Raw genomic sequence first — 25,162 nt, 5'->3', positions numbered from 1 at the left:
CCTTTGTTTCCTCATCTATAAAATGGGGAGAGTGATATGTATGTCACAGGGATGCTGTAAGGATCAATAGTGGTAAAATACTTGGAGTGCTTAGCATAGTGCCTGGACGTAACCGTTGTACGGCAAATACTCATTTCCTACTCTTTTTATGGGGGAGCATACAGAAGCCTGGGGGATGTGTACCAGATTTAACGGTTCAGAATAAATGGGATGCCCATCAGCTGTGGTCTCACACAAGCATCTTGAAAGTGGAGGCCGTGTCTAATCATCTCTCTTTTCCCTGTGACAGCACATAGTATTTTCTAGATTAGGCACGTAGCAGGTTCTTAACCACTCCTGTTGACTTGGGTTTTCAGCTCACAATTGCCTTGTTATCTCAGAGTAACAATTGCTGAAGTGTAGTCTCAGGACCTGAGGGCCAGCAGCAGGGCAGCTCTCCTGTGGCGGGAAGCCTGTGTGGCAAGGGCCCAGCAGAAGCCAGAGAGAGCCTAGTGGTCTCTTAGGCAGTGTAGGCCTGGCCCTGTGAGGCCTGTGTGGCCAGGGTTGTTCAGGGAGCCAAGGCCGAGTGGAAGACATGTGGGAAATATCCCTTGGTCTCCTGCAGTACCAGATCTTCCAGTTGGCCTCCCCAGTACAGGGCTGGAACCAGCCATCACGCTGCTTCTCCCAGCAGGGCATCCTGGGAGATAAGAGTAGCAGCCCTTGATCATGTGCTCTGCAATTCTCTCTCCTAATACCTGTCCTCCCTCCTGGCACCTATCAGAATGTGTAGTGATACACTTGCTGACTTATTTGATTTCTGTCTGCTGCATCTATCAGATGAGGACAGGGACCTTATCTGTTTCCCCAGTGTCTAGCTCAGTGTCTGGCCTATAGTAGATGGTCAGTAAGGAGTTACTGAATGAGTGATTCTGGTTCCTCCCGTCATTCATTCAGGTCAGGGTCTCATAGGTCAGAGGGACCAAAAGGACCAGACCTTTTTGCCCACAAACTACAAAACTGATCCCCAGTATTCAGGACTTCAGGATTTCCACAGGTTTGTTGGGGTTTGTTAGGCTGCTTCTCAAAGGAAGCAGGAAGCCAGGGAGAGCTCAGCCTACCTCTGACCTTCATGTAAGGCCTTTGGTCTTATTAATGGCAAGAAACCTCCCTGAATCTCAGTTTCCCCTGTTGTGAACTGGGAATAATGAGACCTACCACTGAAAGTTGTAAAACTCAAACAAGAGAATGTATTTAAGGTGCCAGGCCCGCAGGAGGCATACAATAAACGTTCATGCTTGCCCCACTCTGGAAAGTTTAGGTCTCTTTGCACAATGCAGTGTGAGACACTAGTGGGCTTCGTTAGGGACTAATGGGATTATAAGTATGCAGATCAAGTGAGGTAGCTGATGTAAGAACTTTAAGCTCTTCTTTTAGAAGATGGCGCTACAAACCTGGAATGGATGTCTGGATTAGGTTCATATTTTGTCAAAACAACTAGTCTGTTTGGTGAAAATAAAAGAGACTGTTTTACTAATTTTTTTTTCTTCATTCACATCAGCATTGTTCAACAGAACTTTCTACAATGGTGGAAATGTTCGAAATCTGTCCCATCCAGTATGGTAGCCACTAGCCATAAGTGACTATTGATTGCCGAAATGTGGCCAATGTGACTGAGGAATTGAATTTTTGATACTATTTAATTTTAATTACATGTACATGGTACACGTTGTTACTGATGGTGGTATTGGACAGCGCAGACAGCAGACAGAATAGCCACAGCAGTTAAGAGTCCAGGCTTTCCACTCTCTGGCTGTGTGACTGTGGGCAAGTTGTTCAGCAGCTCTGTACCTCAGTTGCTTCATCTGTAAATGGAGAGGATCACAGTCCCCACGTCAGAGAGTCATTGTGAGTATGGTTGTCAGGTGCTGTCAAGTCAATTCCGACTCACAGCGATCCCATGTACAACAGAATAAAACATTGCCCGGTATTGCGCCATTCTCCCAGTCGTTGTTATGCTTGAGCCCGTTGTTGCAGCCACTGTGTCAATCCATCTCATTGAGGGTCTTCCTCTTTTTCGCTGGCCCTGTACTTTACCAAGTATGATGTCCTTCTCCAGGGACTGATCCCTCCTGATAACATGTCCAAAGTATGGGAGATGAAGTCTCACCATCCTTGCTTCTAAGCAGCATTCTGGCTGTACTTCTTCCAAGACAGATTTGTTCGTTCTTTTAGCAGTCCATGATATATTCAATATTCTTCTCCAACACCATAATTCAAAGGCATCAATTCTTCTTTGGTCTTCCTTATTCATTGTCCAGGTTTCACATGCATATGAGGCAACTGAAAACACCATGGCTTGGGTCAGGCGCACCTTAGTTTTCAAGGTGACATCTTTGCGTGTGAGGATTAACATGAGTCAAACAAAAGCATATAGAAAGTGCTTTAAGTGTTAGTTGCTACTTAGGTCTTCTGGAAATTTTGGCATGGACGGACAGCCTTGAGTAGCGACAACTACTTAACCATACCACAACTACCATTGCCATTTACTAAATTCTTACAGTATGCCCCATACCTGTGTGTGTTATCTCGCTAATCCTCATTTCATTCTTAGGAAGTAGGCATTGTTATCATCTTCATTATTCCTCTGAGGAAACTAAGGCAGAGACAGGTCAAGATTCAACTCAGGACTGTCTGATTTACCGAGCTTAGAGTGGAGGAAGACACAACACACAGCACACTCTGAGAGGATTGGGTTGTTCAGTGTGTTGGGGTCATTAGGATCTAGTCTGAAAGAGGAAGAACATGCACCAAGAACAAAAGAATTTTAAATGAAAGTAAGAAAGAAAAACAAAACCCAGCCCTTCTGGGGTGAGTTTGCTACAGGGAAGTAAAACCCTTTATGATACACTGACTCAGAGGCTGAGAGCTGACATAGCCTTGCAGTCAATCAGTCCTGCTGATAATCAAATTTGGACCATTTTATTAGTGGAGACTAAAATTCTACTTTATTTTATGTAAAATCTTAAAAATCTAATATTTGATTGGCAGGGTGAGGCTCCATTTCACCTCAGCTCTCTGGCTTATTCATCATTTTCTTCATTTCTTTTTCTTCTTTTTATTGTACTTTAGATGAAGGTTTACAGAGCAAACTAGCTTCTCATTAAACAATTAGTCTGCATATTGTTTTATGACATCGGTTGCCAACCCCACGACATGTCAACACTCTCCTCTGCTTGACCTTGGTTTCCCCGTTACCAGCTTTCCTGTCCGCTCCTGCCTTCTCATCCTTGCCCCTGGACTGGTGTACCCATTTAGTCTTGTTTTGTTTTATGGGCCTGTCTAATCTTTAGCTGAAAGATGAACCTCAGGAGTGACTTCATTACTGAGCTAAAAGGGTGTCTGGGGGCTCTTCATTTCTTATAAAATGAAAAAAATCCTTTATCTATCTTTCATTATTAAAAGATTGTCTTTTTGCTTCTCTTTCCTCACCGTCTTTCTGCCTCCTCTCTTTTGTTGCTGCTTCCTCATACTCCTCCTTCCAAGCATGAGTTTGTTCAACTAATGTTGAGTGTGCACTTTGCCAGACAATGTGCACAGCGCCATGTATATGCTGGCAAACAAGCCAGCCTTGGCCCCTGCCTGCATGCAGTTTATAGTCTAGCTGTGAATCCAGCTAGAATTCAATGACTTAAGAGTTCAAAGTCCTGGAAAGGAGATATTATCATTATTTACAGATCATATTAATGATGAGAGCTTACTAGCTATTTAGCACTATACTAAGTGCTTCCCATATATTTACTCATTTAGTTGTCATTTCCTCCCAAATTGAAGTCCCCTGTTTTACAGCTGAAGAAACCGAGTCTTAGGGAGTTAGATTAAATACTTTGCTCAAGGTCCCAAAGCAGGTTCTAGGGGGAGCTGGGGTACAGATGCCCACCACCAGGGCTGTGGCACCTTGTGTTGTCCCTTACACAGTGCTGAGTGCTGGATCTTGGTGGCATCTGCATTTGGCCTATCCTGTGGTCCTGCACATGGTCTCTGGGTTCAGATCCTTGAGGCTCTACCTCCTACCCCTTGCACTTCCTTGGGCCCATTCAGCAGTGGGGAAGCTGTCCAGGACCTGGGGGCATTGGTGCAGGACACTTCTGGCCTCAGAGGCCTTCTCTGCAACTCCAAACGCCCGCCAGTTTACCCAGTGTGCCAGACACATCGTGATGGCTTCCCACGTGTGACATGGTGTAAGGAAGGGGCCTTATGGTGCACTTATGGTGCAGAAAGCTCTTTCCCGGACATTATCCTATTTGTTCTTCACAGCAACCATAGGAGGTGCTCAGGGCAGGTATCGTTTATACCTATTTTGCAGATGAGGCTATTGAGTCTCAGAGGTCAATGGAGGTCATATCTGTGTAGCCAGGAAGAGATAGAAAAGGATGAAGTCTCAAGACTCTTAGTCCGTGCACTTTCCCGCTGCTTCGTGCATGCCTCTTGTTTTCTTCATGCTTGATATCTCTTTGCTTTAAGTCTACCCTCGGTCCCTGTGCCAGGTTCCACTGAAAAACAAGAGCCCAAAACACTCTGAACCTCCAGCTGTCGCTCAGACCTATGGTAACCAAGCAGCTCAGCTCCTAAAGAGCCCAGAGGTCAAAGCCATTCGCCGCATAGGAAGGAGCGCTGAGGACAGTGGGTTGAAACTGGTGGCAATGGCAAAAATCCCATTTAAGGGTCACTAACTATGGAACCCCAGGCTCGGAGGCCAAGGGTAATTCAGCTGGAAGTTATTTTTTGGCCTGGGAGGGATAGTATCCAGTTGCCAAGGTTTTGACTCAGTGCTTTATGTTTGTTTACAAAGTTCTTTGGTGGGACCATTTTATTTTCTCTTGATACTATCTCTTAGAGATAGGGAGGGTGGAGGAACTGGATCCTCTCATGCTTGTCTGATGGAAACAGTTTATGATTCTGACTCTAATCCCACACAGTGGACACGGTGTCCTAGGCACATTCACGCTTTCTCGTTGGTGCTCTCACCAACACTGTGAGGGGGGCTTTTCCACCCTTTTACAGGACCCTCAGGCCTGGAGAGGTCCTTTGAAAACTCTAGTAACCCCTCATCTCCTCGAGCTGGGTTCAAAATGACTTTTCTGGGTACCAGCCTTAACACATTCTCTAACCAATCATGTCTCAGAAACATGCCGGCCAGAGGCTGAGAGCAGAGAAGTTCAGAGGCTCAGGATACAGAAGACCTGCGTTCAAATTCTGGCTTTGTTTCCTGCTAGTGGGTGATGTGGAGAAAGGGAATTTACTTAAGGATAATAATGGTAATAGGCAACATATACAAAGCCTGGCATATCATAAGCCCTATATATGGTAGCTATTATTCCTGGGCATTAGTTGCCATCGAGTCAATTCCAACTCTTGGTGACCCCATGAGTGTCAGAGTAGAAGTGTACTCCATAGGATTTTCAATGGCTGGTTTTTGGATGTCAATTATGGTGTCACTGGGTGGACTCAAACTCCAACCTTTTGGTTACCTGCTAATCACATTAACCATTTGCATCACCCAAGGATTTAGATAATACCTGGGCATTCGATACCCTTATTTATTAATAAAGAAATCTAGATATGGAGAGATGGAGTAAGTAGCCCAAGGCCACACAGCTGGGAGTTAATATGCCGCTGATTTATTCTGACTCATATTGACCCTGTATGACAGAGTAGAACTGCCTCAGAGGGTTTCCTAGGCTGAAATCTTTACAGGAGCAGATTGCCAGGTCTTTTCTCCCACAGAGCCACTGGTGGGTTTGAATAACTGACCATTCTGTTAGCAGCCGGGCCCTTAACCATTTTGCCACCAGGGCTCCTGCTGGTAAGTGGTGAAAATGTGTTAGGACATCAGCAGGTGCCCTTAGCCTGAGGTCACACAGGTTTGAGAATGAGCCTCAAGTGGGACTGCAGTTCAGCCATGCCATTTATTAGCTCTGTGATCTTGGATGAGTCCGTTAATGTCATTGAACCTCAGTTTTGTCATCTGTAAAATGGGGATAATAATACATTCTTTGTAAGGAGTAGGCCCCTGGGTGGTGCAAATGATTTGTGCTCGGCTACTGACTGAAAAGTTGGCAGCTCCAATCCACCTAGTGGTGCAGCAGAAGAAAGTCCTGGCGATCTACTTCCATAAGATTATAGCCATTGAAAACTCTGTTGAGTGCAGTTCTGCTCTGACACACATGGAGTTGCCACGAGTCAGAATCGACTCAATGGCAACAGGTTTGGTTTTAGTTTTCGTAAGGCTTAGTTAGATATGAACGTGTTTAAAGTGCCTGGCACAGAGTAGATGCCCACACAGAGCATAAAGAAACCAAAGAGTCACGTGGTTTGGTTTCTCCACCCAGGCAGCCAATCCAGGTGCCTGTCCCACCTGGGCTCCCTGCACCGGTGGGATGGGCAGTTGTCACAGCTGAAACCCAACCACTCCCCAGGGTCAGCTTTTAGGAAGTAGAGCTAGATTCTGTAAGAGTTTTTCAAATCAGCTGGGCTGCACTGCAGTTCCCTTGGAAGATTTGGTTTTGATTCAAGAGCTTGTATACCTGCAAGGGCATTTCTGGAGGCCAGTGGGGCACTGGGTACAGAAAAGGGAGCAGTAACACAGTCTGCCTTTTTGTCTGGGTGTTCCTGTTTATCAGCAATATCAGTGACTGTTTCAGAAATGTACAAAACAGCCTCGCTTTGTATCACAGTTGCCACTTGGCCAAAATGCCTTTCACCTGGAACCTGTTTGTCGACATCATCCTGGAGCAATGGGGCAGTCAGGGCTGGAAAGCAAGAGTCAGAGATGTTCCTTTAGCGAGGTAGACCTGCGTGGGCTTCGTGTCTTTGTGCTCCCCCCAGGGTCACCTGTGCTCCCCCCGGGGTCATCTGGAGCTGAGGGCAGTTCAGTCTCCTGCCGGCCCATCCCAGAGCCTTCTCTGCCCTGTGATTATTATGGAAAATCTCCCAGATGCTGGTGGCTGCCAGGCTGCCCGCCAAGGAGGAGCAGGCACTGCCCACATGCCAGCTGCCCCAGGTGGGCCTCCGAGGACTGGAATGGAGCCAGGTGGGAGAACGGCTACCCGCTGTCCCAGCTCCGCTAGCCACTTTGTCTGATGGCTGCAGCCCTGTCCTCCAGGCCTCCCTGGCCTGGGAAACTCTCTGGGCTTGGCATGGGTTGCTGCCCTGGTGCAGTAATAAGAAATAATGTAATAATTCCTGTTTGTTTAGTGCTTACTGTGTGCTGGGCCCTGAGGAGCACTTTGTATTCATTTTCTTATTCAGTCCTTAAAGGAAACCAAGAAACCAAACCTGCCGTCGAGTCAATTCCGACTCATAAAGCAACCCTAGTAATATTTATATGAGCTTATGAATTCCTCCTCAGTCAGATCATGGAGAAGCACTCTGAGATAAATAGCAGTATGGATGAAATACAGTTCCAGCTGTTAAGGACTCACTGTTTTCTCTTAATTCTCCAACCTTGGAAACTGCTCTATATCTCCATATTCCAGGGTTTGAATCCCAGCTCCATCACTGGCAAGCTGTGTGACCTTTGATAAGTTGCTTAACCTCTCTGTGTCTTGTAAATGGAGGGTGATAACACTAGAACTTACCTCTTAGGGTTGTTGTGAAGGTTAAATGAGATAATCCATGGAAAGCACTGGGAACAGTGACAAGTTCAGAGCACTTAATACGTGTTAATTATGGTTGTATATGGATGGGCTTCAAGGGATCCATGAAGTTTTAGACAAAATAGTGAGTGAATTTGTGTACATGTGTGAATGCTTGTTTCTCAGAAAAAAGGGGCCATGATCCTGGGTCTTTGTCTCTGAAAAGATGAAGAAATACCTTTGAATGGGAGGTTAAGTGTAGACGTGTGGCTGAATCTAAAGATCTTGTTGGTCTACTCTACTGCCTACCAGAGGGGCTAAGTTACAGAGGGAGGCTTTGTAAATAGTTCCCCCCACTTCTCCTGGGGCCACCTTAGTAAGACATAGCAATCTAACCATTCAAGATTTGGGGGGACTTCATAATATTTATGTACCTGTGGAGCTGGAGGAAAACTTAGAGATCATCTAACCTCCAACTCACCAGGTTACAGATGAGGGATGCTGGGCTCAGTGGTGGAGGCTTGTCTTCAGCAACAAGTAACGGAGAGGTTACTGGTTTGAAATTCCAGGCAGAAGATCTGGACCAACACCTGTCCTTTTCCCAGCAGGATTATTAGGATCGATGAGATGATGTGTACTTGGAAGTGCTTAAAACACATTACCATTGTAGATGTTATTACTTCCAGGGGGCCTGGTCCACTTGCTCAGATCTAGTAATCCAGTGTTAGGAGTCCTGGTATCTCTCTGGCCTTTTCTTAAAGGGTCCGACACACTGTCTGGTGTGCGAATGGCAAAGGAAATGGTCCAGTCGCCAGCTGCCCTCGGCAAGAGGGCGTGGTGGCTTGGCAAGCAGCACTTGTTCTGTTCTCATGGAAACTTTACTTGGAGGTTGGTACCAGGGTTAATTACTGCAACAGTGACCTTCACAGAAATGAAAAAGAAGCAAGCGCAGCTAATCAGAAAACAGGAAATACCCTGAAGAATGCCTTGAGTCATGCTCCAGAGTGCACACTGCATTGATTCAGTTGTTACGTTCTGGGTTGAAAATATTTAATTCTTTCCCATAGGAAGAAACAGTCATCTTGATAAAATCAGGCATGGAATCCTGGGGGGGAGGTGGGTGATGTGGAGAAGGGGGAGTTTCCAGTAATTTGATCTGATGCTTAGCGTCTGCAACTTTGACCTTTTTTTTTTTTTTTAAAGGGGTGGAATTAAATAGCTGAACAATATAAATATGTAACTCTGTGGCTGCTGATAAGAAAAGAATTTATCTACTCTTTTTTTTTTTTTGGCTGACATGTTTATGTGTGAGAATAGGCTTTTAATAAGATGTAAAGTATACACATTTTGATAAAAATCAGAGCCACCTTCTTGGGAGGGATCGAGCTGGGTTTCTCTAGAATAGGATCTAATGCTAGCCACTTAATCTTTCCTTATTAGCTAGGGAGATAGGAGGGTGCAGTGGTTAAATTCTTGGGCCCTGGAGTCAGATTAGACATGGCTTAGAAGCCTTTTCCTAGCTCTGTGATCTTGGCCAAGTTATCTAACCATTCTGGACTCATTTTGCTCATCTGTAAACTAAGAATAATAGCAGTGCCTACCTCATAGTCTTACTGGGTAGGTTAAACGGAAGAGTGTATGTAAGAGGCTCAGCACATGCCTGGTCCTCAGCGAACGCCCCCTTGATGGCAGTGCCATCAGTATCAACGTCATGTGCCAAGTGCCAGGAGCTACAGGAAGTTCCACTTGAATAGCTCCACCTGGTCTCAACTGCTCCCCTTGTTTGGACCATGTATTGGAAGAGTTGTTGGGCACTTTGTTTTTCTTGTTGGATTATGAACTTAAGTTGTAAAGTCTGCTTCCTAATACCCTCCTTCATTAAGTGGCTTGTATTGGTCAAATGAGGCTTAGCATGGCATTCAAGGCTCCACAGTGCAAATTTCGCTTGCAGCCTGATTGCCTCTACTCCCTTCCATGTCCTTTGGTTATAGCCAGTTGGGCTGTGCAGTGTTCCCAGACCCAGCCTGTTCTTTTCTGCCTCCGTGACTGACTCACCCACCCTATTGCCTCCTCCCAGAGTGACTTTTCCTTCCCAGCTCCACATTTCCAATCCTTTCTTCTCCTTCAAGCCCCGGCTCAGATTCTGCTTCCTCTGTGAGGCCGTATGTGAAGCCTGCAGCTGAAGTCACCTCCCCTTTCTCTGAATTCACAGCACCCTCCATCTGTACCCCTCTGATGGCAGCCAAGTGCCCTCTTTCTATTTCAGCCACCTATGACCACATCCCGGAGTCCCTGGGTGGTACAAATGGTTAATGCCCTCAGCCGCTAACCAAAAGGTTAGAGGTTTGAGTCCACCCAGAAGCACCTCAGAAGAAAGGCCTGGCGATCTGCTTATGAAAAATCAGCCACTGGCAACCGTATGGAGCACACTTACTCTGACACTCAAGGGATTGCCAGGAGTCGGAGTCGACTCGGCAGCAACTGGAAACTGGTACTGGCATGGCACATCCTACCTCTCTGCTGGACCCTGAGGGCAGGAACCATGTCTTGTGTATCTTTGCATCTCCTGCAGTGCCCAGCTCAGCAATGGCAAACAGTATTTCAAAAATATTTGTTGGCTGTAAGAATGAGGAAATTAATTAATGCTTGTGGAAGAACTCACTGAGTGGACCATTTCCATGCGCTGGGCTGCGAGGTTCCTTGGACTGGCCTGGCCAGTCATTATTCCCATTATCCCTCCTCTTACAAGAGGGAACTTCAGGATGAGAATGAAGCAGGGAAGAACATGGTGGAGCTTTTTGCTACTTGGTGGAAACATTCATAAATATCTGTTTGGTTCCTATGTTCAATAGCCCATAAACTACATTTGTGGAACTGTTTCAGACCAGGAACTATGTCTTATACGCTTCTGTTTCCCCAGTTACTGGCACATAAAAACCAAAACGAAACAGTTGCTGTTGAGTTGATTCCAACTCATGGTGACCCATGTGTGTCAGTGTAGAACTGTGCTCCATGGGATTTTCTGTTTTAATTCATTTATTTTACAGAGAAAATTAGTTTCTCATTAAACAATTAATACACATATGGCTTTATGACATTGGTTGCCAGCCCCAATACGTGTCAACACTCTCACCTTCTCGACCTTAGGTTCCCCATTACCAGCTGTCCTGTTCCCTCCTGCCTTCTAGTCCTTGCCCCTGGGCTGGTGTGCCCATTTAGTCTCATTTTGTTCTATAGCCCTGTTTAATCTTTGACTGAAGGGTGACCCTCAGGAGTGACTTCAGTACTGAGTCAAAAGGGTGACCGAGGGCCATACTCTTGGGGTTTCTCCAGTCCCCATCAGACCAGTAAATCTGCTCTTTTTTTTTATGAGTTAGAACTTTGTTCTACATTTATCTCCAGCTCAGTCCAGGACTCTCTGCTGTAATCCTTGTCAGAGCAGTTGGTGGTGGTAGCCGGGCACTATCTTGTTGTGCTGGTCTCAGTCTGGTGGACGCCGTGGTAGTTGTGTCCCATTAGTCCTCTGGACTAATCGTCCCTTGTGTCTTTGGTTTTCTTCATCCTCCCTTGCTTTGGATAGGGTGGGACCGGTAGACCTATATTAGATGGCCGCTCACAGGCTCTGAAAACCCCAGACGCTACTCATCAAAGTAGGGTATAGAAAATTTTCCTTATAAACTATGTTATGTCAATTGAGCTAGATGTCTCCTGAGACCATGGTCCCCAGCCCTCAGCCCAGTAACTCTATCCCTGTGGGAGTTTGGATGTGTCTATGAAGCTTCTGTGACTTTACCTTGGTCAAGTTGTGCTGGCTTCCCCAGTATTATGCACTGTCTGACCTTTCACCAAAGTTACCACTTATCTATTGTCTACTTAGTGTTTTTCCCTCCCTACCCCTTCCCTCCCCTGTAACCATCAAGATTGTTACTTTCTGTGTGTAAACCTTTTCATGAGTTTTATAATAGTGGTCTCATACAATATTTGTCCTTTTGTAATTGACTTATTTCACTTAGCATAATGCCCTCCAGATTCGTCCATATTGTAAGATGTTTCTCAGATTCGTTGTTCTTTATTGTTGGTAGTATTCCATTGTGTTTATGTACCATAGTTTGTTTATCCATTCGTCTGTTGATGGGCACCTAGGTTGTTTCCATCTTTTTACTGTTCTGAATAATGCTGCAATGAACCTGGGTGTGCATATGTCTATTCGTGTGATGGCTCTTATTTCTCTAGGATATATTCCGAGGAGTAAGATTGCTGGATCATGGGGTATTTCTATTTCTAGTTTTTTAAGAAAGCATCATATCGTTTTCCAAAATGGTTGTACCATTTTAGATTCCCACCAGCAGTGCATAAAAGTTTCAATCTCCCGGCAGCCTCTCCAACATTTGTTATTTTCTGTTTTTTTTTATTTTATTTTAATTATGCCAGTAAGGTCGGGGTGAGATGGTATCTCATTGTGGTTTTAATTTGCATTTCTCTAATGGCGAGGGATCGCAAGCATTTCCTCATGTGTCTGTTAGCTGCCTGAATATTTTCTTTGGTAAAGTGTCGATTCATATCCTTTACCCATTTTTTAATTGGATTATTTGTCTTTTTGTTGAGGAGTTGTTGGATTTTCTTGTAGATTTTAGAGTTAGACCTTTGTCAGATTTGTCATAGCCAAATTTTTTTTCCCAGTCTGTAGGTTCTCTTTTTACTCCTTGGTGAAGTTTTTTGATGAGCATAAGCATTTAGCTAGCTTATCTTCTGGTGTTTGTGTATTGTTAGTTGCGGTTTATATCCTGTTTATGCCATGTATTAAGGCCTCTAGTGTTGACTCTATTTTTTCTTCTGTGATTTTTATAGTTTTTGGTTTTATATTTAGGTCTTTGATCCATTTTGAATTAGTTTTTGTGTATGGTGTGAGGTGTGGATATTTATTATGGTTATGTCCTCATGGTGGATTGTCTCTTTAATCATTATATAATGTTCTTCCTTGTCTTTTGTGGTGGATTTTGCTTTAAAGTCTATTTTATCTGAGATAAGTATTGCCATTCCTACTCTTTTTTTTTTTAAAGTTTATAGGGGCCGGTAGTCAGGGGTATGTAGAGATATCCCCTCCAGAGTAAAATACAAATTTCTTTATTTTGCATCTCCTGCTATAACGAACGAAGCACAATGCCTGGTAGGCCTCTTTGGGTTCTGGAGGCAAGACACTGCTCTGACTCATATACTGGGTGATGTGGAAGGCTACAAGTTCTGAGTGGAGCCCAGAGTAGCAAAGCATTCTGCAGCAATCTGTGGAGTTACAGCAAGTCCCAGTGGGCAATCACAAGATAGACCTGTGATGGTCTGGAGCAAGGCCATGTCATCTGCAGTGGAGAATTTTATTCCATTCAAGGAACAGGGCATGGCACTGGGCCCTGGCAGAGACAGAAAGCTTGACCATGTGGCACCAAGTGGCCACATGTCTGAAAGTGCCCATTATGAACTGAGTTTTGTCAGAATCGCCAAGTCATAAAGTCGATGGGTCCAGCAGCAGGTCAATGTAACATGGAAATAACACATCCAGCATCAAACCCCAGCAGGACTGAAGGCATGAGTAAACTGCATAAGCAGTAGCACAGATCCCCACATCACCCACCATGGTTGCACCAGCACCCTTCCCTCAGGGTATGCTGGCCACATAGGAGATCATGTATGGCCAGCCAAGGCGGGAGAGAAAAACATATGTGATCCACGTGAAGTTTCTTGATACTCTTTGCCCAACTGTAACTGTGAAAGGACATGTGCAGCAATCCCAGCCTGAGAAGTATTTAATTACCAATACACATACATTTCTCATTAGGAATTGTGGATTTGGGTCACACCACCAGGTAAGCCACTAAGGACTGTAGAGGTTACAGCTGAAGGAGAGTGGAATTGGAAATGGATAGTGGAGGAGGAGGAAGATGAGCAGTAGTTGCAGCCCTGAGACTGGATGAAGGGGGCTGTAGTTTGTCCCAATAACCTCCCTCTTCTAAGTTTTCCCTCTCGAATAGAGGTCTAGAGTAATCATAGCGGAGCTACTCCTAGAACATAGGTGGAGAAGTGGATCAATATGGAGCCAGGGATGTTTAATGGTGACCATGGGACACACTGCTCAGATTCTCCCAAGAGAGAACATGCTGGAAAGACTGTTGCAATTCAACCAGAAATGTGAATATTCATGTGTCCTGGAAGGTTAATTTAGCTTGTTTTCCACATTGGATCTCAACTAGCAGGTCTTGTCTCCCAAAACTTCTTAATCTATATCCAACTTTAACCAGTTGTTCTGTCTCCTGCCGGGAGCTCCATGAAGCTGCTTTCCCATACTCCCTGTCTACCAATCTTAGACGGGAGTCCAAGATGGCAAATCCGTGCTGCATTAGCTGATAGGCGACCTCTGCACATATCTCTTCTCGCTCTCTGTTCTCTGTCAGTTTCTTACCCCATTCAGTGCTTGGCTGAGTTCTTTATCTCTTCATTTGATGCTGAGGGTTCCAGGATTGAAGTTTGTCTCTGTTTGACTTAGTTTTTTGGGTCTTTGCTGTGGAGGGACAGCGTGGTGCTTCTGTCTATAGCAACATGTTGTCCTGAAGTCCTCCTGCTCTTTCTTGGTTGCTGTTTGCTTGATATATTATTTTCCATCCTTTGATTTTTAATATATTTATGTCTTTGTTTCTAAGGTGTGTCTCTTATAGACAGCACATTGATGGGTCCTGTTTTTTTATCCATTCTGTGTCACTCCGTGTCTCTTCATGGGTGCATTTAAGCCACTTACATTCAGTGTGATTATTGATAGGTGTGAGTTTATTGCTGTCATTTTGTAGTGCTTTTTTTTTTTTTTTTTTGTGGTGTTGATGTTTTCTTTGTTCCTCTTGCTCTCCTACTCTCCTGTGCTGAATTCTTTTTGTTTGTAGATTTCTTTTTGTTTCTTTTGTTTTTACTGAGACTTTAGGTTTTTCTTCTTTATTCTGATGAGTAGGTTTGTTAACTTTCTTTGTGGTTACCTTGAAATTTGTCCCTATCTTCCTAAGTTTAAATCAATCTTTTATTACTTGATATCACTTTAACTTCCTCTCCATTTGAAAGTTCTATACCTATACCATTTACTTCCTCTTTCATTGTTCTGATGTTGTTGCCATTTACAGACTGACCTCTCTAGTAGCCTGTTGTAAATCTTTTAGTTTTGCTTTATCCTTGAGAGTTCTTTACCTAGGTTGGTATGTGGCTGATGCTGTCTTGCGTCCTAGATTCAGGTTGTTGTCTGATGTTGTTGGTTCTCTAACTGACGGACTCCCTTTAATAATTCTTGTAAGTTTGGTTTGGTTTTTGCATATTCCCTTGATTTCTGTTTATCTGGAAATGTCCTGATTTTGCCATCATATTTGAGTGAGAGTTTTGCAGGATATATTATTCTTGGTTGGCAATTTTCTTTTCTTTCAAAGTTTTATTACATCATCCCATTGCCTTCTTGCCTGCATGGTTTCTGCTGAGTAATCAGAGCTTAGTCTTATTGTTTTTCTTTTGTATGTGACTTTTCGTTTTTCTCAAGCTGCTGTCAGGATTCTTTGTCTTTGGTTTTAGCAAGTGTGATTATGGTATGTCTTGGTGATTTTCTTTTGGGGTCCATCCTGTATGGGGTTGGTTGAGCTTCTTGGATGGTCAGCTTTTCATCCTTCATGATATTAGGGAAGTTTTCTGTCAGCAAGTCTTCCATGATCCCCTCTGTGCTTTCTGTTTTCTGGAATTCCGATCCATGCAAATTTTTGGTTTTGATTGTATCCCACATCGTTTTCAGAGTTTCTTCATTTTTCTTCATTCTTTTCTCTCATTTTTCCTCAAATGAAGTGGTATTCAAGGATTTATCTTCAAATTTGCTGACCCTGTCTTGCATTGTTTCAAATCTGCTCCTAAAACCTTCTGTTGCACTGTCCATTTCTGAAATCTTATTGTTTCTCTTTTGGATTTCTAATTGCTGTTTTCGTATGATTTCTAGTTGTTTGTTTAGTTTGACATCCTGTTCCTGTATTATTTTCCTGAATTCGTCCATTGTTTTGTCTGTCTTTGCCATGATTTTGTTTATGTTTTCCTTATTTTTGTCTGTGTTTTCCTTCATCTCTTGGACAGCCCTGAATATTAGAGTTTTGAATTCCCTATCAGGTAGTTCCAGTGCCTTTCCTTCTACTGGAATGTCAGCTAGTGTTTTATGTCGGATGCTTTCTGGAGCCATCCTGTCCTGTTTTTTATATGTTTTGATATTGTCTACTGTCTTCGGGACATTCAGGAATTATTTTCTTTGTTTATTGATTGTAGATTTATTTGTTTCATCTTGCTTTTTTGTTTCATTTGATTATGTCTGGGCAAGTGGGCTGGGTGTGCTTTGTTGCTTGCTCATCTGTGGGCACGATACTTCTCCCCACCTTGTCCAGGTGGGCAGGGCTGGTCACTCAGCTATGGTGTAGCAGGGCAGGTCTGGTTGCTCTGTCTCCTGTTGGGAGCTCCGTGAAGTTGCCTTCCCATACTCCCTGTCCACTGTTCTTGGTGGCTGAGGTCCAAGATGGCGAGTCCATGCCACGTTAGCAGGTAGAGGACCTCCACTCCATAGCTCTCCTTGTTCTCTCTTCTCTGTCCATTTCTTATTCCATTTGGTGCTTGGTTGAGTTCTTTATCCCTTCATTTGATGCTTCGGGTTCCAGAGCTGACATTTGTATCTGTTTTACTTAGGGTTTTGGGTCTTTGCTATAAAGAGACAATGTGGTGCTTCTGTCTATAGTGCCATGTTGGCTCCACCTCCTCCATAGGATTTTCAGTGGCTGATTTTTCACAAGATCACCAGGCCTTCCTTCTGAGATGCCTCTGGCTAGACTCAAACCTCCAACCTTTCAGTTAGCAGCCATGCGTGTTAACCATTTGCACCACCCTGGGACTCCAAACCCATTGCCATCGAGTCAATTCCAACTCAAAACGTCCCTGTAGAATACAGTAGAACTGCTCCATATGGTTTCCAAGGAGGGGTTGGTGGATCTGAACTGCTGACCTTTTGGATAATAGCCAAATGCTTAACCACTGCACCACCAGGGCTCCTACTGGCATATAGTGGGTGCTTAATAAATGTTTGATGATGAATGAATAAACAAGTGAAACTTTTCACACTGCCCAGCAGCTGGCTTTGGAACAATCCTATCCTTACTGGGGAGAGGAAGGGTCAGTAGTATCAGGTTCAGCATTAAGATAGCCTCACAGGGAGTCTTCCTTCTACTCTGTTTCTCAGGTTAGTAATCAGGTTTGGAGTTCATTTTAAAGCCCTGCATTTTTCTATAGCTTTCCTGGAGCCCTTATTCCTGCCTCGGTTCCCTGCCTGGAGTCTTGGGGATTTGGAGACTGGAATTTTACTTCAATGCTATCCTGCAGTCATCCAAGTCCTACCCTAAACCCCTGTGCCCAATTTCTGCAAATTCTTTGCTGCCTTCTTCTGGCTCCACCTGTTTGCTGGGGCCCCTTACAATTACCTACGTTTTCCCCTGAAGGTCTGCTGTGGTCTCAGGGGCCAGGTTCACTTCTTCCTGGACCAGTTCTCCACTCATCAAGCCCTGGTTATGACAGCAAGGGTGGTGACGAGATGAAGGAGGGAGATTAGTGGTACTGTTTCATGCTTGTTGAATGCAGGGATTCCTAACATTTTTCAAGGCTAACTCACTAGATAATCTGACAAGAGCAGTAAACCCTCTTCCCAGAAAAACTCACAAATGCAACATTGTGTGTGTTGGGGCAAATAGAATTTCTGAATACCCTGAAACCTGTCCATGGATTCCCCTACAGACACCTCGCTAAGGTGTCAAGTCCACTGTACATATTATACGTATGTATCTTTCTTTACCCAACATTTCTGGCAGCTTCCAATGAGGCAGTGTGGTGTGGTAGCACACACACAGTTTTAGAGAGCCAGGGAGATGTAGATTCAAATTCTGGCTGTTTTTTCTTATTAGCTGTGTGACCCTAGGGAAGTTAACTAACTTCTCTTGGCTTCTTTACCTGTAAAATCAGAATGAGAATGCTTACCTTGCCGGGTTATTGTAAAGATAAGAGACACTGCAGTAGAACGCACAGCCTAGCACCTATAGATGATTATTTAGATGGAGCTGTTATAAATTATAGGGGCCCCTGGGTGGTGCAAACAGTTAAGCACTCAGCTACTAAACAAAAGATTGGTGGTTGAATCCACCAAGAGGCACCTGGGAAGAAAGTCCTGGTGATCTGCTTCTGAAATGACACAGCCTTGAAAACTCTTTTGAGCAGTTCTATTCTGCAACACATGGCGTCTCCATGAGCTGGAAATAACTTGGCAGCAACTGCGTTTTTTTGGTTATTGTTATAAATTATAAATAAAGCCATTTTTCATAGTTAAAATTTAAAAGTCCCTTTGACTGGCTCCTCTTTCTCTCAAGAGCACTTTCTCCTACCATAACCAGAGAGGAAGATCCAACTTTTATGTTGGATAAGGGAGGGGTGGGTGGGGTCATTATGGAAGTGTGGGAAGGGAAATTTCAGAACAGCTTCTATGTGACATCAGAATCAGATCCAGCGAGGGGCTCTGTAGGCCATGGAGAAAGACCACGTCAGAACTAGCCAGTATACTTTCAGGCACAAGCTGATGAGTAGGGCCATGCTGAAGCTTAAAAATGGAAGCCAGGCAGGGTATGTGAGCCCACTCAAGTGGAAAACTTAATGCTTAGCAGAGTGAGGGTAATGATTCATGACCGTGCTATGCTGAGGGCTGGGAAGATTGAGGTGGTTAGTCCCGCAGCCATTGTATACTAAGAGCCAACACAACGTGACATTCAGCTGAATCAATCCCACTACCTCCTACATTCCCCAGCAGCAGAGGGGAAGCAGTGCCCAGGAGCGGTTCAGAGTGTGGCCACGGCTGGTCAGGCTGCCTGTGTTCAAAAACTAACCTTGACCCTTAATAATTGGGTAACTGTGAATAGAATACTTAACTTCTCAGTTTCCTTAGAAAACTGTGAAAACCAAACCAAATCCGTTGCCCTGGTGGATTCCGACTCATAGCTACCCTATATGACAGAGTAGAATTGCCCCCAAAGGGTTTCCAAGACTGTAAATCTTTATGGAGCAGCTGGTGGATTCTAATTGCCAACCTTTTGGTTAGCAGCCAAGCGCTTTAACCACTACTCCACCAGGGCTCCTTAGAAAACTGTGGGAAAAAAGACCAAAACCAAACCTGTTTCCGTCAAGTTAATTCTGACTCGTAGCGACCCTATAAGACAAAGTAGAACAGCCTCATGGGGTGTCCGAGGACTGCCTGGTGGACTTGAACTGCTGACGTTTTGGTTAGCAACCGAACTCTTAACCACTACGCTACCAGGGTTTCCAGAAAACTGTGAAAGGGGGATGCAAATAACATATATTTCCTAGAATTATTAAAGGGGCAGTGGTGGTTCAGTGGAATAAAAAAGTTTTAGTCCAAAAAAATTCCGCTCAGTTTGGGAAACTTTGATTCAGGAAGCCCCTGCCCTAGGCAGACGAATGGGGGAAAGCGGGTACATAGTAAAACCAAACCAGTTGCTGCCGAGCCAGTCTGACTCATGGCTACCCCATGTGTGTCAAAGTAGAACTGTGACCCATAGGGTTTTCAATGGTTGATTTTTCACAGGTAGGTTTCCAGGTCTTTCTTCCAAGGGGCCTCGGGGTGGACTCAAACCTGCAACCTTCTGGCTAGCAGTGCGGCATGTTAACTGTTTACGCCACCCAAGGACTCTGGGATCATAGTTAGACCCTCAGTAAATGTTCGGAATTACTAAATGAATACTACATTTAATTGATTGCTATCTCTTATTTTTTATTTGCAGATGAGAAAAAGAAAACAAAGAAAGTTGATAATGAGCTCAACCCAATCTGGAATGAGGTGACTTCATAGTTCTTTCAACTTCATTTCAATGAATAAGCTACATCTGATTGTCCCATCTTTGGGTCAGAGGTTAATTCTTCCCTTTGGAAGGGGAATCTCTGCATTTTGCCACCACTCTCTCCACCTCCCCTTATGCCCACCAAGAAAGCGGAGCAGTACAAGGAGGTATAACATACCAATGACCATCTCCTGTACAGATGTGGTGTGGTGAGCAGAGTCTGGATCAGGAGTGAGAAGGGTTGATACTAGCCTTGACTCAGCCGTGAACTTGCTGTATAACCTTGGTCCAGTTAATTTTTGTCTCTGGGCATGTCTGTAAAGGAAGAGGTAGGACTAGACCATATCCAGAGTTCCAAAAGGAAAATTCTATCATTAAAAATACATTTGCAAGTAACTAATCACACTGTATTATACGATACTTTGTATGTCTTGTTGAATATAATGACATTTACTGTTTTATATGTTGATAAAAGTAATATATACTTAATATAGAAATTTTGAGAACTTCAGATAAGCATAAAAAATTACCTTTGGTTCCACTATCCAGAAGGAACTGCTGTTAACATCTGGAATATATCAAAAAATGTTTTTTGAATGAATATACATAATAAAATATGGTATCTTAAATGGAAACTAGCATCTAATAGCAAATATAGTTTCATACCCTGTTTTTCCTTACTATTATATCCTGAGCATATACTCATACCATTCAGTTAAAGTGTTTTTAATGACTGTAATATTCCACTGAAAGAAGTAATATAACTTACTTACCTCCCCACACTGTTGACTTTATATCTATTTTATAAGTAGTTCAGTGTGTTATATGTTCATAGATAGATGAAATTTTGATTCTTTCCACTAAGTAGGATTTTCCAACTCTGACAAATTTTCTAAAAGCCCTGTTGTTTTTTTCCAAAAGCCAGGTCCTAGCTCCCTGGCTAAGAGCAGTAATAAATGTCTTTGTTATTGTCACCCAGCCACCTAGCTGTGAAGGCTGCCCCTGCACAGATTGCAAATCCTTTCCTCTCCCCACAGTTTCAATATCTCTATACAATAAAGACTATACGTTACATTTGATGAGGTAATTATGAAAGACTCTTAATGCCTTTCTGGAAAGCTCCGCTGGCCTTATGTAGCCTGAGAGGGAATGCTGCGTCTCTAATTTCATAGAAAGCTATAACAGTCAGCTGCACTCTCAGCTCAGTGAGTGCAAGAGACCTGTCTGTTTGGTCTCCTGTGGATTCCTAGCATCTCATACAGAGCTCCAAGAGTAAAAAAATACATGTGTGTGTGTTGATTGCTTTAGGTTTTGAGTAATCCTAAAATATCTCTTTATCTCTGAGCTCAGTCCAGGAATCGAGGACAGAGAGGTATATAGTCTTATGAGCAGGCCTGTGCTCCTCAGGCATCATTCATCTTCCTCTGTTTTGTTTCTAACATGTATTTTTTCCTCATATTGCAAACGCATTTATAAAGTAAACCTCCCAATTGATGTTTAATGATCTACACAAAACCCAAATATAATGCCAACCCCTAAACCTATTGGGATTGGTGGGTATGTTCTAATATCAACTCGGAAATACATTTTCCAACCATTCCAAACCCATTACGAGGATAAAATCATATCATATGCTGGCTTACTTATCTGTTACATAATCAATCAAAGGCATCAGTGATGCTATGCTGATCTTTTTTGAGTTTTGCCATTAGAAAGTAATTTGTTATATTAAAATGGGAGACTGAGAAAGGTCAGCTGACTACAGTGAGGCTTAAAGTAAGGTGCTGATGCATTTTAGAAAATGTTTTCTTGGATTATTAATTTCCTTTGTTCAATAATAATATGGTTAAGAAGAGCAAATAATTTTAAAATACCATTGTAGAAAGCATTTTCACATACAAAAAACCAAAGAACCCAGTTGCCATGGAGTCGATTCTGACTCATGGCGTTTTCTTCTTACAACAATTGTGGTTGGTGTTAAATCCAATTCTCTGACTAAGAGGCAGAGGTTTTGGTGACTTGTCTAAAGCCACAGAGCCTAGAAGAAGGGAAGCTGGAAGTCGCCTCCAGAGCCTTTGAGTCTAAGTTGGGTTTGTTTTCCCACATCCCTCAGCTGCCTCCAGGTTTTGGATTTAATCACTTCTGTCTAACTACAAAACTGAGTAATTGAAAAGATTGTCATTTGTATAGATGATGACCCGACTTGCTGAATTGGTGCATCTTTTTATAGTCCCTGATCTTTTTTTTTAACAGCCTTATTGTTTTTGTAACCTTTCTGTGAACAGATTTTGGAATTTGACTTGAGGGGTGTACCACTGGACATTTCATCTTCCCTTGGGATTGTTGTGAAAGATTTTGAGACAATTGGACAAAATAAGTAAGTTGCTTTCAACTGTTTTTCTCATTTTACATATTACTTACTATTGTTTATTCTGTGGAAGAAATACATTTTTAATAATATATAATAACACTTCCAATATGCTTGTGCTTTAATTCGATGTCCGCCCCACTATCTTCTGATATTGGATGTGGCTATTAATGACAGTGCTTTTTCCCAATGACTGCTGTATTCAAAAGAGGCTGCAAACACCGAGCCACCACTAGTCTATCCAATTTAGCACCAATGGTAAAACCTACTTACACTCCTGCAATTTCTTTATTATCTTTACATAGTCACATCCTACCTCTTGTGGATTATCTGAACGGTAACGATATTGGACACAACCAAAATAATTTCTTCTTCTGACTATGTGTGGCCCATACACATCTCGGTCAAGGTCTCCTTCCACCCCCATTTCCATTTTAGTGACTCACTGGCCGTTCAAACTCAATAGCCCTAAACCAGAAGCTTTATCCTACTGCCTGCGTGAGTTTCAAACGGCAGAGGGATCGTTTTCAGGGGTTGTCCCCTGAAGAAAGCTGGGGATTTTCCAGACAGATCCCCATGTGATAGAATGACCTTTGCAGATTCACCCCACTCCTGGATCTGGAATTGGGCCTTGTAGATGCAGAACCCAGTCCTAGGATACAGATACAAACTAACCAAGCTCACAACAAACTGATGCTTAAAACCAGAATTCCTACTTGTTATTTTCCAATGGAAATCAATTGCCTGGTGGGAGGACATTCCTACCCTTTGATCAATGAACTGTCTCTTCTTTAACATGACATAGGAAGCCAAATTACACTGTATCCTTGATTGTAAAATGTCATTAATCATAAGATGCACTATTGAATTAATAACAGGTTTGGGGGAGGGGGAAAGAAACCTGCCATTAAACATCCACATTAATTGTATGCAGCACCCGAATTTTCAGCAGTGCTAATACGTTTTTAAATGTCTGTCTTAACCTCAGGCACATTGGTATCATCAGAAGGCTTAGGCTACACTGGCAGCAGTAAGTCAGAATGAGTTAGTTGAGGTAGGCTGACCGTATGCCCTGATTTTCCTGGGACAGTCCTGGCTTACTGTTCTAGCACAATTATTAATAATGCCCCTTTTACTTGGTTTGGACAGCAAATTAGGTGGCCATGCTGGTCACTGAGCTTTTCTGCTTAATGGTGTCAGACTCAGAGAGCCTGGACAGTGCTTTACTAGTTCTGCCCGTGTTTGCCTCTGATGAGATCCTTTTCTCCATGCTTCCATTGCTGACCAAGGCCCCTTGAGACTGATGTGTTTTTTCTTAAGCTATATAAACACATGGCAGCACATTCTGGTCCCACTGTCGCAGACTGGAAGCCATTCTTGCTTTCTAAGGTTACTTTGCTTATCTTCGCTTTGATATGATCATATGATTCTCTACCCCCACACCCCAACTCTTGATGACAGTCATATTTCCCATATTTCAGAGTTCTGGGGGAGAGGGTGGTAGGACCTCACTGTAGCCTCCCATATGTTACTAATAATAGTCCCTTCTCTTCTTTGTGTTCCTCTTTCTGCAAATGGTACCACTGTTTATGTTCTAGACTACTGCTCTCCAATATAAATATAGCGCAGCCCACATAGGTAATTTAAAATTTTCTAGTAGCCACATTTAAAAAAAAAAAAAAGAAAAATATGAAATTAATTGTAATACTATATTTTATTTAACCCAGTATATCCAAAATATTATTTTTTGAATATGTAATCAATATTTTAAAAATTATTGAGGTATTGTACATTCATTTATTTTTCTTATGAAGACTTTGAAATTCATTGTGTATTTTATATCTATAGCACATCTCAATTCAGAGTAGCCACATTTCAGGTGCTCCCTAACCATGCGTGGTTAGTGACTTACGTATTGGACAGCACAGTTCTAGACCCCTAGTCTCAAAACCTTAGGCATCCCTGGATCCTCTTACTTTCTCACCTTGTCCAATCTGTCACCAATCTTACTTTTTCTTCCTTTTCATTGTCTGGGGAAGGGTCAGGGTGGTGCCCGTGATGACACCAAGGGTTGTCCTCTGAAGAAAGTCAGGCGGGGGCTTCCCAGACAGGTCCCCAGGGATAGAATGACCTCTGTAAATTCATCCCAATCCTGAATCTGGATTTTGGCTTTGTAAACTCAGAACCTAGTCTTAAGATACTGATTCAAATTAACCAAACTCACAAGAGACTGATGTTTAACACTAAATGCCTGTTATGTGTTTCTTGTCCATGCCCAGACCCACCAGCTTAGTTTAGGTTTTATCATCTTATGCCTGATCTATTTTAACAAATTCCTAACTGTTCTTAGCCTTGTTGCCTAAGAATATAACACGGGTTTTGGCCCCAAAGCACTTTATACCCTGCAGTCACCTCAGTCTTCTTAATGTATCACTCAAATCACTTAATCATATGATTCTCATGTCTTAAAAAGAAAAAAATCTTCAATAGTTCCCTGTTGTCTATAGAATAAAATTGAATCTGTTAGCTTAGAATCCAAACCTTCTCAAAAGCTGGTCCTGGGCTGCCTTTTAGAGCTCTACTTGTTCTTATTCAGGAATCCTAGTTAGAACTGATTTTTAAAATAGTAATAATAATAATAATAACTTCCCTGCCAGGCACCACCATCAGAGATCTGGTTCAATTAGTCTGGGCCAGGGCCAGGATCTAGAACTTATAAAAGCTGCCTGGTGGTGGAATGTTCACCCAGGGTTGAGAACGCTGGTGACACCTACTCTCCCACTCTCCTTGGGATTTCCCTCATCTGTGGTTTTGGTTCTGCCTTTTGCCCCTCCTGGATCCTTCCATCCTCATTCCTGCCTGTTAAAATCTTTTTCTCGGTAACTCAGATGCCATTTGCTGCAGCTCTCCTTGCTTGCCACCAAGGTCGAAGTCCTTTCTTCCTCCTCTGAACTCCTGCTGCAATTTTTCTTCTACTAGACTTTTGGCAAGGAATCTGGTGTAGCCTTGTGCCATCTCTTTCCTTGTTGCCCAGAACATCAACATTTCATTGTTATGTAACATTTTACATGCCTTACTTTTCACTACTCTCCTAAACCCCAGTCATGTTGAAGTAGATACTGGGGATATTTGCCTTAGATTTGTTCTCTGGCATCTTCTCTTGTTATGGTCGTCCTTCAGCTGGGTCCACAAGGGAGAAACATGTGTAGAGAATCAGGCCAGGGGAGGGAGGATTTTTTTCTCTTTTT

At 43.1% G+C, this 25,162-nt stretch overlaps 1 protein-coding gene across 2 annotated transcripts in view; it reads left to right on the top strand.

Annotated features, from left to right (window-relative positions):
- The window catches only part of MYOF (myoferlin), a 169,564-nt gene that overhangs the window by 9,597 nt on the left and 134,805 nt on the right, over nucleotides 1-25,162 (top strand). For both annotated transcript variants that reach the window (XM_004369943.2, XM_004369942.2), the window contains exons 2-3: nucleotides 19,490-19,545; nucleotides 21,832-21,923. In XM_004369943.2, the coding sequence (XP_004370000.1) occupies nucleotides 19,490-19,545; nucleotides 21,832-21,923 (148 nt within the window). The remainder of the gene's footprint in view (nucleotides 1-19,489; nucleotides 19,546-21,831; nucleotides 21,924-25,162) is intronic.

This window comes from Trichechus manatus, unplaced genomic scaffold (assembly GCF_000243295.1).
Source record: "Trichechus manatus latirostris isolate Lorelei unplaced genomic scaffold, TriManLat1.0 scaffold00007, whole genome shotgun sequence".
Lineage (NCBI taxonomy): Eukaryota > Metazoa > Chordata > Mammalia > Sirenia > Trichechidae > Trichechus > Trichechus manatus.
Note: the sequence above shows the minus strand (reverse complement) of the source record. Positions and strands in the feature narration are given on the sequence as shown.